This window comes from Mytilus edulis, chromosome 4, assembly GCF_963676685.1.
Source record: "Mytilus edulis chromosome 4, xbMytEdul2.2, whole genome shotgun sequence".
Lineage (NCBI taxonomy): Eukaryota > Metazoa > Mollusca > Bivalvia > Mytilida > Mytilidae > Mytilus > Mytilus edulis.
Window position 1 is genome coordinate 15,001,814 of NC_092347.1, and position 15,220 is coordinate 15,017,033.

At 31.7% G+C, this 15,220-nt stretch overlaps 1 protein-coding gene across 1 annotated transcript in view; it reads right to left on the reverse strand.

Moving 5' to 3' along the window:
• Nucleotides 1-3,450: 3,450 nt before the first annotated feature.
• LOC139519048 (solute carrier family 12 member 3-like) overlaps nt 3,451-15,220 on the reverse strand; it is a 29,059-nt gene continuing 17,289 nt past the window's right edge. The window contains exons 15-23 of the mRNA XM_071310805.1: nt 10,193-10,327; nt 9,775-9,881; nt 8,786-8,919; nt 8,174-8,464; nt 7,566-7,680; nt 6,511-6,597; nt 5,919-6,030; nt 4,774-4,841; nt 3,451-3,821 (exon numbers count right to left, since the gene is read on the reverse strand). Coding sequence (XP_071166906.1) covers nt 3,686-3,821; nt 4,774-4,841; nt 5,919-6,030; nt 6,511-6,597; nt 7,566-7,680; nt 8,174-8,464; nt 8,786-8,919; nt 9,775-9,881; nt 10,193-10,327 — 1,185 coding nt within the window. The 3' untranslated portion in view covers nt 3,451-3,685. The remainder of the gene's footprint in view (nt 3,822-4,773; nt 4,842-5,918; nt 6,031-6,510; nt 6,598-7,565; nt 7,681-8,173; nt 8,465-8,785; nt 8,920-9,774; nt 9,882-10,192; nt 10,328-15,220) is intronic.

The window sequence follows — 15,220 nt, forward strand, 5'->3', positions numbered from 1 at the left end:
AATATATTTTACATAAATTAATAATATCGTTTGTCTGACTGCATACATTTACATTTTTTTTCGGGTTAGCAATAGCGGAAGCAATAAAATTTCTCCAGGCTAAGCTATAGCGGAAGCAATAATTTTGAATTCATTTTCATACTGTTGTGCTTTAAAAGGTACACATAATGATGAAACCTCATTTTATCAACCGTTTTAGCTACAGGTGTTATTCGTCACCAGTTTTTGAAAAACGTTGGATAGGTAAATCAACCAAAGGGTTTTTTTATTTAAAAAAAAACAAGATCTAATAATTTGGATCACTTTGGATGCGTCCAGACGAAGATAAAAAGATGTTGAAACTGATGCCTCTAGTTAAGGGTAAACAACTAGTAACAACAATATTAGGTGCCTCGTTGTAGGCAAACAATTAATCTTTTCAACGATCCTAGATTTATCCATTTAATCCAAATGTTTTCATCTTCACCCTGGCCGACCTACATTGGAGACCCTTTTTTTGGTTTGTATTTTATTACCAATCTAAAAAAAAAAGGGAAATTTTGCTATTAACTTAGTACTTTCAAACTCTGAAATACTGTGAATTTTATTTAATTCGGTACAATTCAGATCGGTCCATGATTCTTAAAATGTATCTGGTCAATCCAAACATTTCTTTATAATTTTTGCATCCAGCTGTTAAAAAGTAACAATATCTGTTTTAATTACGTATAGTACTAAGCCTTAAAAGTCTTATTTACCTTGAAACGTGTATTGGTTGAAAAAGAAATGATACGCAAACGTTACTTTACTGTATTTATTATTCCTTCAAAAATCATTTTTATCTATCAAGTCTAGGTATAACAATACAAGTATTACCTTATCGCCTTTAAATTGCGTCTTCAATGGCGAAATAACGTTTATATCTTGGCGTCACTGGTGAGTCTTGTGTGGGCAAGGCGCGTTTTTGGCGTATTGAATTTTAAACCTGATGCTTTTTGTTATCTATTAATCATGTTTTTCTGTGTCTAATATGTTCTCCTATTTATTTGTATTGTAGTCCTGTAATATTATGTTGTCATTTCAATGTTATATTTAACTTTGCCATTAAAGTGCGAGGTTTGGCATGCCTTAAAACCAGGTTCAACCCACCACTTTTATTCCCCTTTAAAAGTGTCCTGTACCAAGTCAGGAAGATGGTCATTGTTATATATTGTTCGTTTCTCTTTGTGTTGCATTTTAACGTTGAGTCGTTTGTGTTTTCTCTTATTTTTGAGATATTGAGATAAGACGTGGCACGGTACTTGTCTATCCCAAATTCATGTATTTGGTTTTCATGTTACATTTGTTATTCTCGTGGTGTTTTGTCTGATGATTGGTCTGTTTCTGTGTGTGTTGCGTTTCGATGTTGTGTCGTTGTTCTCCTCTTATATTTAATGCGTTTCGCTCGGTTTTGGTTTGTTACCCCGATTTTGTTTTTTGTCCATGGATTTATGAGTTTTGAACAGCGGTATACTACTGTTGCCTTTATTTACAATTACAAGATGGGTTCCGAAAAATCAAATATCATAATAAGCAAAACATATGTTAAAATAGTATTACCAGCCCTATTTTCTGCACCAGATACGTATTTAAACAATTAATGTTTCTTAAATGATACTTGAGGCAAAACTATTTGAAAATCTATATATAATTAAAAAATGAGTGCACACGCTGACATGTTTCACCTGTTTAACATATCCTTGCATACATGTTGCAAGTCTGTAATATGAAAGTGTGTGCTGAATGTTCTTGTCTTTGTTTGTTCTGTATTCCTGTCATATTGTCTTTTATATTGCCATGTACGCGAGAGGTTAGGATAACCATAAAACCAGGTTCAATCCTCCCCTTTTTCCTTAAAATTTCCTGTACCAAGTCAGGAATTATGCAGTTGTCGTCAAATAATCCGTTTCTATGTATGTTGGCGTTTGGTTTTGATACAGTTCAGTGTTTCTCTTGTTCCGTTATTTTCCTTATATAGATGATGTATTTCCATCGGTTTTAGTTTGTAACCCGATTTTATTTTCTCTTAAGCGATTTATGACTTTTAACAGCGGTATTTTACTGTTGCCTTTACTACAAGTATCACATAAACATAACATAATAAATGTTCTTTGATAATGAGGCTAAGCAAATATGGACCATGCCGAACAGGTGCGTACACTTACAATTACTCCATACACCAAAATAGATTTGACCTATTGCTTATAGCATCTGACAAACTTACAAAATTATAATAACTTATCATTGACCAATGAATCATCTAAATGAGAACAAAGTGGCACGAAGCATGTCAGACAGACATGTATGTCTTGCAATTTTCCATACACTCAATGTAAATAACCTATCGCTTAAAACATCTGAGAAATAGACCAAACCACAAACAATAATCATTGTCCAATAAACCCTGTTAATGAGATCCAGGTCATATAAAACATACAAAGCGGACATGTACACATAACACCCATTCCGTACACCAACTATGGTGACCATATTGTTTGTAGTCTCCGAGAAATAATCTAAACCGCTAAAACTAAACAGTGTCAAATGAACCATGACATTTAGGTCAAATTGTGATGAAACCTGCCTATTGGAGATGTACACCCTCCAATAATTTCATCATTAAATATGATTGACCTATTGCTTAAGGTACTGAAAGACTTGACCACATAACTTTGACCTTGATGACTAATCCATGGAATGAGGTCGAGATCAGATGTAAGCTATCTGACCGACATGTAAACATTGCAAGTAACCAATACCAAATATATGTATCCTTATACTCATAATAGGTGAATATTTCACTACAGAAAAAATGAGGCCAAGTACAATATATATAGACATCTGACAAACGGAAACATAATAACATAAGGTATCTGCACACACTAGGTATGAAGCATTCATGTCTTTTACATTCTGAAATATAAAGGTTAAAACAAATAGTTAAAGCCGCCCCCAGATAGTGATACCTATGTCTCGGATACTGAGACAAGCATAAAAGCTTATGGACACAAAAGGATAACAAGTATAGCCATAGCCGTGTAAGAAATCAGACATTTGCATGATAGAAATATTTTCCTTTATTCAGAATAATTTCCAAACTTTTGTAAGAACAAGTTTTAAAACACAATATCCGAGAACGAACTCCGTTCAGTGATCGTTTCCCTCCCGGAACTGTTTTCCTTTACTATGGAGTATATGGATCGGAGCTGGAACTGCCGGGGAGTTTGCCCCTTTCACTAACAGTCAATCAGCAGAAATATCGACCAAGTGGTAATAATAAGCTTAATGGTACCATTTTTTTCTCGACCAGAGGTCATTTTAGCACTTATTGTTTCCTCAGAATCGATTTCAAACCACTTAGAAATGAAGAGCTTATAAACCAAAAAGTACAAAAAGTAGACAAAAAATCATAAAAAACATGAATGAAGAAAATTTATATTTTAGCATCTTTATTTTTCATATGACAAATAAGCATCGTTTATCGAATGTTCTTTGTTCAAATTGAATAACACATGTTACATATATCAGACACTAGAAACAATATTATTAAATTGTAAAAGAAAGTATCAACACTATAAATATTTACAAGACAAAATGTTCAATCTTTTCCCTATCTAAAAAATGTTCAGAAAAACATTTTTCACTTGTCATGTTGAAATTTGTATGCTCAAGAATAATACGTTAGTACGCTCTGTTGATTTCCACGTAATAGTAAAGTTGGAGGCAATCCTTCTGTTAATGTTTCCAACCAACTCATATATAAAGCTCCTGGACAGGAGGCCTTTTTAGGAATCGGTAAAGTTCTGAAAAAGAATATCGGATTTGTTTAAATCATTTAAAAAAAACAAATCTGTTCGAAAACGTTCAGAGTCTTTTTTTAATGTACATATATATCTTCAGTGATTGACTGATTTGAATTTCTATATATACTAGAGTTACTCCCCTGTGAACACACACAGTATGTTGATACTTGTTTAGTATTAATTTTAGTAATGTTGTTTAGATGTTATTCTTTGTTGTATCTATGCTGTTATGTTCATAATTGAGCTTTCTTTAATAAAATATTTCGTATTCGGTATTGAATTATGTAACCTATAATGATCTATAATTTCACCTCTTAAAGATTAATGGTAACAAAATATAATAATTATCTTAAAACAAATACGTGATTGAATTTTTCTTTTGATTCATGGCATGTTGCAAGGAAAAATTAAAGTGATTCATAGTAGCAGCAGAAAATACCTGTAAGACGTTTGCAATCTTCTGTACTTGTGAAGGAGGTTACTTAGACCGCGTTTAAAACAACTTATTGAAAGAACATTCTATATCTAGTTTGTTTAAAATCACGTCAAGAAATTCCCTGAACCACTTACTATACTTCAAATTGGACATGTGTGTTATGTAAAGGACAATCAATCAATCAATAGTTAAAAAACAATAACACATACATGATTTAATTAAATACAATTTTAGGACAAACATAGCAATATGCGTATGACACAAGACAAAGCATCAGTATGTTTTCTATTCAATTATAAATATCAATTATTTTTGTTTTTGTGATCATATAAATAACCATTCATAGAAGTTGAAATGAATTTATCGAAATACAATTGTAAAATTCAGTTACAAAATAAATTGAGTTTTTATTCGTTAAGCTTTATTTACAAGTTGGGCATTCGGACCAGATACCGGAGAGATGTTCTCATTGTCATAATGATACGTCTAGCTACATTCAATATAGGTATAACTTACATTACAACTAATGATGCTTCCTGTGAATGTGTTAGCAACTGATCCCGAAGTCGAATATATCTGTAAGTCTATAAAACAAAACATGAACGTAATACATACATAAAAAGATCACTCCATATTTTACAATGTCATAAAGTAAATAACCTGTTCACACTTAATAAAGCTAGTGATGGACGATATTTAGCAGCTACACATTTCCTGGCTACAATTATGTAAATTTAAAAGCATCTTACTTCTTATATTTTTAAATGATGCCTGTGTTGACATTAATTTTGAATAGGACGAAGGATCATGTTTGACTTTTCATCTTTGTTCTTGCTCATTCGATTTTCGGATACCCTCTTATCATTTAGTCAACTGTCAATCAAGTCAACACCGAACCCTTTACTAACCAATCATTTTATTATTAAAAACTATTACTTTCATAGCAAAACATTAACAGTGTTACTAACAGTATCATATCTTCCATTTTCTAACCCCCTTATTTATTCAAGGTATAAGTGGGTAAATTATATTATAAATATTGATTCTAGAACTAATTCGAACACGATACGATAAGTATCAACTCTAGACGTATACAATACCTGTCAATAGTTGTGAAATATCACATTGCACAATATTTGGAGGTTGAAATCGGGTTTTCCTTATGATTGTAAGACGATATAATATAGACACACTTTTGTTTCAGCAATGAAACAAGAATGTGTCCCCAGTACACAGATGTCCCATCCGCACTATAATTTTCTATGTTCAATGGACCGTGAAAATGGGGATAAATCTCTAACTTGGAATTAAAATTAGAAAGATCATATCATAGGGAACATGTGTACTAAGTTTCAAGTTGATTGGACTTGAACTTTATCAAAAACTACCTCGACCAAAAACTTTAACCTGAAGCGGGATAGACGGACGGACGAACGAACAGACGGACGAACGAATGAACAGACGCCGAACGAACGAACAGACGCACAGACCAGAAAACATAATGGCCATAAATGGGGCATAAAAAGTAATATTATTCTTTGTGTTACTATGTAGAATAGCATGTAAAGTAAGGTATGACGTCTATTATACCATTAGTTATAGAAGCAAGCGCCCAAATTGTATATGAACACTATGTGATCACTATGTATATTAGTTCTTACTTTTAGTTTATTAGAAATGAGGTCTCCGTCGTTTATCTTCCATGGATATTCTGATGAATATTCTCCAGTTTTTAATCTCCATTTTCTTATCATAGCTTCAAATTTTTTGTACCTGAAGAAATTAATTGAATTATTTACTAGTGTACAACACTACATTTATGATTATTTAGCAAATGAAAATAATTACTTCAAACAATCGTAACATTATAATTTGAAATAATGGTGATTTACCTATATATCTACTGTAACAAATTATGTTATGCACTACTAATATTTGCATACATATTGATACAAATATGTAAGAATATCAGTGACAGTAGTAAACCGCTGTTCAAAAGTCATAAATCGATTGAGAGAAAACAAATACAGGTTACAAACAAAAATCATAAATCGAGGGAAACACATCAACTATAAGAGGAAAACAACGAAACAACAGAAACACTGCAGCGAACAAAAAACAACCAGCAATCAAAAGTTATAAATTTATTTAGGATTAGGAGAAACCAAATCCGGGTTACAAACTTAAACCAAGGCAAACATATCAACTATAAGAGGATAATTAATTTGACTATATAGAACTAACTAAACTTACATGGCAAGTGATGGCTTTTTCGTTAGATCCTTTACAATTGTTAATTTAACAAAGTCTATTCTAAACTTCTTCAGCAGTGATGTCATTCTAAAATATAATTAAATATCGCATATGAATGTATGACACAGTACCATTGAGATATACCTATGACAATATCATATACAAGTAGGACAAACATTGACAAACGCAGTTGAGTAATTTCAATATATATAATAAAATTATGAATGCTATATACAGAAAAGCTGTAAAACAAATTACTACTCAGCAGTTTATTTCAATTCATATAAGCTGTTCCTCGACTTTTAAATGTTCGTCTGTTATATATTTTGTTGGGATATTCTTGTCATGGGACATCTCGTAAGAGGATGTTCTTGCTATTTACTGATATCCTTTATAGCAGTATTATATGACAAATTATTTAAATTGATGTTATTATACCTTACATATATCATAACAATTTTATTGGGTGAAACGTTATTACGTGACATGCAATAATTCAGGTAATTTTCATCAAATTGCAAGATAAGACGAAAAACCCTCACAATTTACATCAGGGTTATTCACCGGCAAATAACTTTTTGAATGTCTTGATTTGTACACATGTTATCTCTTATAAAAACAACGTCATAGGAGAAAATGGAGTGACGAGGAAACAAGGCTTTGGACACGCATTTATTGCTGCTGATATTTTCTTTTCATTGCCATTAATATTCTACAAAACAGTTCTACATTTGTAGTACATACGAGATATTCTAAGACAAATTTATTTTCGAAAGTCAACATGTATTTATTACTTAACAGTGAGGTACGTGCTTTTTCAATGGTTCAAATAGCCCTTCCAATTTAACTTCGGGATGATAAAATAATTGTAGCCTCTTAGAATCGATGAATATTCAACATTATCAACCCTAAAAAATATTTCAGTTCGGGCGCAGCCTTCTCGTGTTTACAATATTGGATATTCACCTATTCTACAGTCCATAAATGTATAATATTACATGTTGAAACAGTTATTTTTGTTTAAGTTTGGTCTTTAATGAATTCCTTTATATTACCTAGCTTCGTCTTCTTCATGTTGTCCCTTCTTACTTGCAGCACAGAACACCCTTAATTTACAATTTTTCCATAATCTCCGTTTTGAAAGAATATATGGTATTAGCAATGTCAGTCCTGTAGAGTAAATAAAGGAAATACTTGTCATTTTCATAGCTCTTTTCTCATCTCAAGTCATAAGAGATATGACAAATTTTAGTAATGGTTTATGCAAATCAACAATACTTTATTTTCTAAATACCAACACAATCAAAGGTACAGAGAAAATATGCCAAAAAAGATCCACAAATAATATGTACTATCCAAGTTTCCAATAGTTGTATTTTAGCAAAACTTATTTGTGTTTTATCTATAACAATCTTTTAATTACCATAGAAAATTATTAAGATGTGATATAATTAGAACCAATAAGATAAATAGCAAAACGACAAAGGTTGAAACAACAATATGTCACTGTCTCCACAAATTTGCAATACCTATACAATAAGGTCAGAAATAAAATGCCCTGACATGACAAAACTAACATCTTGATAAATAATTTTAAAAGAATGTTGTATTAATTACTGTACTTCGTAAAAGCTCTATATTCCCTTAACCACACATTGTTTACCTCCATCATCGTAGAGCCACCAGACGTCTATGGTTCCCTGAAGTTTATTTCTAAAGGTTTTTACAGAATCTTTAGACACAGAAGATGTCAAAACAGGTCTACTCGACTTTACTGTACTTGTACTGTTCAAATTTTCGTTTTCAAATCCAAGATTCTCGAAACCTTCAGGTACAGACATTAATCGATTGGAATTTATTTTTCTCTGTTTGGTAAAACTCTTTCCGTTGCTAGCATTTTCATTTATAGTTGACACATCTGCTCTTTTTTTCTTGTCATTTTTGCTTTCTTCTTCTGAAAATGAAACAAGTAAATTACTAGCTATATAAATTCAGCACTACAATCAACTCTTTAGATGACAACTCAAAATTAAATAAATTGGCATTTATATCATGAGGTAACAATCATCAGATACGACACTACAATTAAAATTCTTAAAATGACAATAAAAATTAAAAAACGGCAGTTCCATTATAAAGTTAAAATTAACCTTAACATTACACTTTTTATATATAAATAGCAATTGCCAGGTCAACATCCCTTTCAATCAAATCCTTTGAAATTGGTGTATTGAAATATTTTTATTTTCAATTAAAAAAACAATTAAGATCCTACCATCTTCAGACGATTCTTCTTCTTCCTCTGAATCAGAAAAATCTAATGTGTAACTGTCGTCTGGGACTCTCATTATATCAAATCCATCCTTTACACGTAATATTCCCACACCATATTTTAAATCTAATCCGTCTCTAATAAAGATAAACAGATATAAAGAAAGCTAGATTTTTGGCATAAGGTACCAATGAATCTCCAGCTTAAAACACAAGGATAATCTTGTTAAGGTAGCCAGGGTGTCTTTCTTTATCATGGATTTTAATACAGCAGATAATTCATGTTTAAATAGAAAAGAATGTGTTTCATTTTTTTTAAACAGAATATTTTTGCTTGGGTCATTTTTTTTGCTTTTTTGTCACATAAGGGAGGATAACTCAAATGAAGAAAATTTTACAATAGAATCTAAATGTTTGAAATGAAAAATGACAAACAATGGAACAGACGATAATCAAACTAGGAGTTCGTTCAAAGATTGTATAAAAAAAACTGGATAATCTTGAAAAAGATTTTACAATTTCTATTGGTTCTGATATAAATTTAGTAGACCCGAAATTCCGGGATGTATAAATCGAACGATTCCAAAATTCAAATCCATCAAATTTTATGGAGTTTAATATTATATACATGACGAATCATGGGAAATCAGGAAAACCTTATTTGAAATAAAAGTAGATCTTTGCACACCTCAAATAGAATCGTATCATATTTTATCATTTCTTTTGGGTATTTCTTGAACTAGTTTGCACCAATAGGCACACAAAAGATAAAACTTTACATGTACGGAAACAAATTCTAGCCGCGATTGAAGATTTCGTGCTGAAATTAGGTCTTAAAGATACGCTGATTGAAAATTCTCTCTCAAAGACCAGATGGAAAATGGTTATATGGGGGAAACAAATTTAAAAAATTAAAATAGCCCTTCTAGACATTTAATTATCTTAATACGATTAACATTTGATATATGAGTGTAAAAGAGGTTCATTCCTTACTCAATGATATTGACGTATTCTTCCGTTTCCATTGGATCAGCATTTTGCCATCCAGTTTTGTAACCAAGCATCAATGTATTTGGTCTCAGTTTCCCTACACCTAAAGCCTATAATGGATATGTATGTTTTTGTAAGCTTTCCAAATTATCACCTACATATATATAAACACAAATGCCAATTATTTTATGCTTTATCAAAATGATTTTTTCTTTATTAAAAGATATCATACTTGATTTAACACTTTACATTTCTTTCTAGATAATTTTAATTGGCATATAATTATAGAAGATAAAGATTTTTGAAGAATAATAATCAGTTTTTATTTACAATAGCTCAACAAAATCTTCACGATAGAATAACATTTTTCTTTTAAGTTTTAAATTTGGATTGCAATTTACGGAAAGTTTGGATCAAATACCTGCATCAACACCTGAGCGCCAATACGTAAATTTGGTGCAACAACACTGTTATAGAAGGCACGTATTTTTCTTTTTTCAAACCACTTATATGCTGCTGAAGATCGAAGTTTCTGTACATGGTCTGACATATCTCCCTGAAATTAAATTTCATTTTACCTGTATTGGTTAACACTTACTATTAGTAATATTAAACAATCGCAACATGACAGATGCGGCAATATGACCCAATCGAGGATTCCTCATTTACGAAATTTGGCTGACACTCACGGAATTATATCCATTAAAGATTTTAGATCTAAGCTAACCAAAATTGAGAACAATATTACTGTGGGCATGACAATATTCCGAAATCGAACAAAACGTGCTTTTGGTAGAACTGCAAATACAAAGTTTCTATCTCACAGTCACCAGAAGAGTCATGTAAAGCTATATATGACTAGATTATCAGGAAACAGATAATGAACAACAGACTGAAAAGGATATGCTCAATCAATATTATAATCACACATGGAACAAATATATGAAGAAATCTTTATTCCTTAGTCGCAATCAGCTCCATCGACTCATGGACAGAAAAAGCCGAATATTTGTTTGATAACACAAAATACAAAAGTCATCGAATCTGAAAAACTCTCCGCAAAAAGTAAAATCACAAAAATACTGATCTCCGATGAAAATTCAGAACAGAAAGTCTCTAATCCAATGGCAAAAGCTCAAACATATCAAACGAATGGATAACAACTCTCATATTCCTGACTTGGTACAGGCATTTTCTTTATTTAGAAATTGGTGAATTGAACCTGGTCAGTTGCCATGTATAGGTTTATTTCAATTCACGACTAGTAGTGGTATTACGTTCCTTTGTAAAACAACACGCTGTTAAGGAAAATGTCTGAAAGTTTTAAGCAGACGAAGAAATTGATGGTGAAAGATTGAAACGAATTCATAAAAAAAACCATTAAAAATAACAAGTTGTTATTGTTGACATTAGTTTTTGTATAGACCAATGGAAGTAGAATCTTTCATTGAAGACTTATTCACTTTGATATGCCAGTAGTCTAAATACAACATGTAATGTTAGTTGGTAAGATAAATTCGTTACATAGTATGTTAGTGACCTAATACGATATATATGTGGTTATTCCATGGCCATATAGGTTGAATGGAATGTACTGATCCCATATTTGTCGTAGTAGGTCACTAGCATACTATGTAACTAATAATGTAGCCTCATACCCGATTGATAGTTATTTTCTTATTTCCCTTTTCCCTCATGGACCCTATATTCATTTTATGTGTTTGAATTTTTGATCTTGTCATTTGATATGGGACGTTCAGTTTTGAATTTTCTTCGGAGTTCAGTATTTTTGTGATTTTGTTTTTTCATCCCGAACTTGTATCAATGAAGACTTTCCAAATACAAAAATAGATTACCGAAGATGTTTAAATGTATATTTTCAGATACCTAGACAACTTTACATACTAGTATACGATATGAAATGGCAGTTGAGTTTAATGAATTATCAATGAAATACAGGATATGACCAGGTATTCCGGTTATAACTAGTAATTATAATCAATTGACAAAGTTCGTGCATTGCGTTTAAAATAATTTTAAGATACATGAAAGCGAATCTTCAAGTTCAATGCACAGAGTGTAAGTAGTGCATTAAGTACATGTGTTAACCAAGTACAATTAAATGTTTATTAATTACGTCAGGTATTATGTAATTTGTTAAATCTCGTGGACGATAAATCATTGTGATGCTGATAAGACAACATCATGTAAAATGAACATCACATTGAAAATACAAATGTATTTTGTAATTAGTTCCTTCTTGCTCGGTTGTCAACGGGAAACATATACATGTCAAATATTATATGAATGCTGGTGGATTCACGTCCGGTGCCAAATCTATCATGCAAGTTCAGAACTTAAATATATCAACTATAAAAAAGTAATAGCTGGGTCCTGTGATAGTCTGGATGAAAGTCGGAGAAATTTGGATCTTAAGGACTTTAATGACTCATATTTTGACCTAAAAACTAAATACATATCTTTTTTTTATTAGACTCATTTCCTCAATGGTATCAAGGGACATAACTACTGTTAAAGTATTTACATTTATTTACGGTCGTATGTGTTATATAACGGTCTTTCAACATTTAAATGAGATAGGGTAATACCCACTATATTCCTTTCTGCACGGACAATTTCGGTGGTCAGTATATAAAACATAGTTAAAAAGCAATTGACCAATGCGACGTTCGTTACAAAAAAGTAAGGGCAAAGCTAGTTTGGTATACTATTATCCACCCTCCCACCCTATATAATATATAACCATCTTATGTAACCTTATCGCCTCGTGTATGGTAAAATGTGATGCATTTTTTTTTATATATGAATGATTGTATATGTGATATAGATACAATGGATAAGCGTTGATTCTTGAAAAAGAAACCCTGAGCCCGGAGGGCGAATGGTTTGTTTTTCATGAATCAACGCTTACCCATTGTATCTATAACTTAAACTATTGTGTTTATGGCTTTTAAAATGTTACGCCTATTCTTAATTAGTAGGTATTGTAAGTGATTTTAAATAACCATGTTATCGTGTCAAACGATCCATTACAATAAATTAAATATCACATTTAAATAGTTAGAAAAATACAAATATATTATTCAACAACGAGTCTGCCCTTAACGTACGATCTTCATATTACCAGGCATCTGAATATTATCTGTTTTTACAAAATAAGATATATTTGAACTTATTTCTATTAATTAAAATTAAAAATGGCAATGAAGAATGCGTCAAAAACAACCCGACACAGAACGTATATATAGTGCATATAATAAGTATGTTTCCGAAATTTCTAACAAGAAGCCTAATTCTAGGCACATCACGATTCTAGCATAGAAATTTTCACGGTGGGTATGGTTGTCCTGCGAGAGAACGTACTGTGCTGGTGATTTGGTCCTGACGGGTGCTGGTGGGTCCTGATTCTGTGCTGGTGGGTTTGTTTACATTGTATCAGAACGGCAATAAAACGACTGTTTTGTTGATTAATTTTTCTCTGATGCGTCATAAGTACCATGCAAAGTATATTTCAACAATATAAAATTGCAAAAGTCGTGCAAGTTCGTTAAACGGAATTGTCCTGACGATGTGCTGGTGATAAGAAAAACGGTCCTGGTTCTGTGCTCCTATGTCCTGGTTCTGTGTCTTTATATTTTAGTTAAAAGTGGCATATATTCAAGATCATTGATGCTGTACTGTTAATGACTAATTAACTGTTGTCTGCTTTATTGAAATTGACATTGTTGTGAATCTGTTTACTGTTATTATGAGAGAAAAAATCCCCTATTTTAAAAAAAAAAATTTTAAATTAACTGTAATCTTATTTATTGGCCTGTTAATGGAACCCTTCTTGCCCCCTTTTAAGATAAGAAAATATGTTTACGATTTTCGAGATTACGATCATCTTGCAAGATCACCAAAATACGTTGTAATTTATACAATACTTATATAAAGTAGATGATGTGGTATGTTTGTTGTCAATGGACAAATTTCCATAAGAAACCAAAGGAAGTATGTGTTAACAATCATACGTCATCAACAGTAACCCATAAAATAAAAATGTAAAAGGTTTTGCATAAAAATGGAGAGCAAAAATATAGAACAAAGGACTTTCTGAGCGTTTGAATCATATGTCTTTAGCAGCTTAAAACACATTTGTTTGGGAACAATTTAGTGCTGACTATAAGAATGACAATAGTATTGCGGGTTTGTTTGTTTGGTGTTTTTTTTGGGGGGGGGGGGGGGGGAGGGGGTGATAAGTTAGAGCTAAGTTACAGTGAAAGTTTTAAGCTTGGAATATTTTCCCGTAAGATTTAAAAGTTGTATTTGAAAAGAAAAATGTATCTTATATCTATTAAGAATCACTTGCTGTATCTGTAAGATTTTTTCAAAATAAGTTTTTTGTCTGAACGGTTATCAGGAATTTTTCGATATAACACTAAACAAAATCACTATTTATGAAAGGACAGACTAGAATATGTCAGAGAATGAAGACGAGATAACCTTTGTACAGAGATTTTTGTTATGTTTAGCATGGGATCAACACAAGCGTACATTATCCTTAAAGATCTATTTAAAAGTATTTAAAACTACCGTTTGCTTTGTTAATTGTGCCTTTAATTTCAAAAATTAAAATATCTCGTAGCTTCATACAACCAAACAAGTATATAAGTTTAAAAAAGAAATTCTTAGATTAAACACCTACATTTAATTTTAAAAGGTCATAACAGTTTAAAACAATACAAATCTACACACACACAAAACTGGCTTAATTTCAACTGGTTATCAACCCGAATCGCTACGAGATCATATATAAGCTCACCTGTGTCGAGGGGTCGTGTGAGGTTCATATATTGTCTTTGCGTCCGCAATTACAAAAAGATTTTTTCTGAAATTACTTGACCAAATGTTACTAAATGATTTTTCAAGAGTGAATCTAGGAAAAACAATATTCATCAACAAACATGACCACTGTCTGTTAAAATGTATTCCAGTTTTTAGTTACAGCCGATTCCATTGAGTATGTAGGCAAAGGTAATATCTTTGGTTAGCTTGCTTGTTAGCTAAACCGTGAAGTCATCGTTAGGTAAGGTATACTACCCTCCTTTCGAAGTAGCCTGGTCCTACAGACAGAAAGATGTGTCATTTGTCGGACTAGTCTACTCTTAAAGTAGGGTAGTTTACATAACCTAACAATGTATTTCCGTTCAGCAAGCAAGATAACCAAAGATATTCCCTTTGTCTACACACTCATTGAAATCGGCTTTAATATTGCAGAAGTTTAAGCAATTAGGGCAAAACTTACCGAGTAAAAAAAATCAAAAGGCCAATGTCTATCTACGTTGCACATTTCAGAAAATTCAGATCAGATAACGAAACTGGGTCCAGCAACATTTATAAGCAATTTAAGATTTTGACCCTCACAGTTTCCATTCACCACAAATAT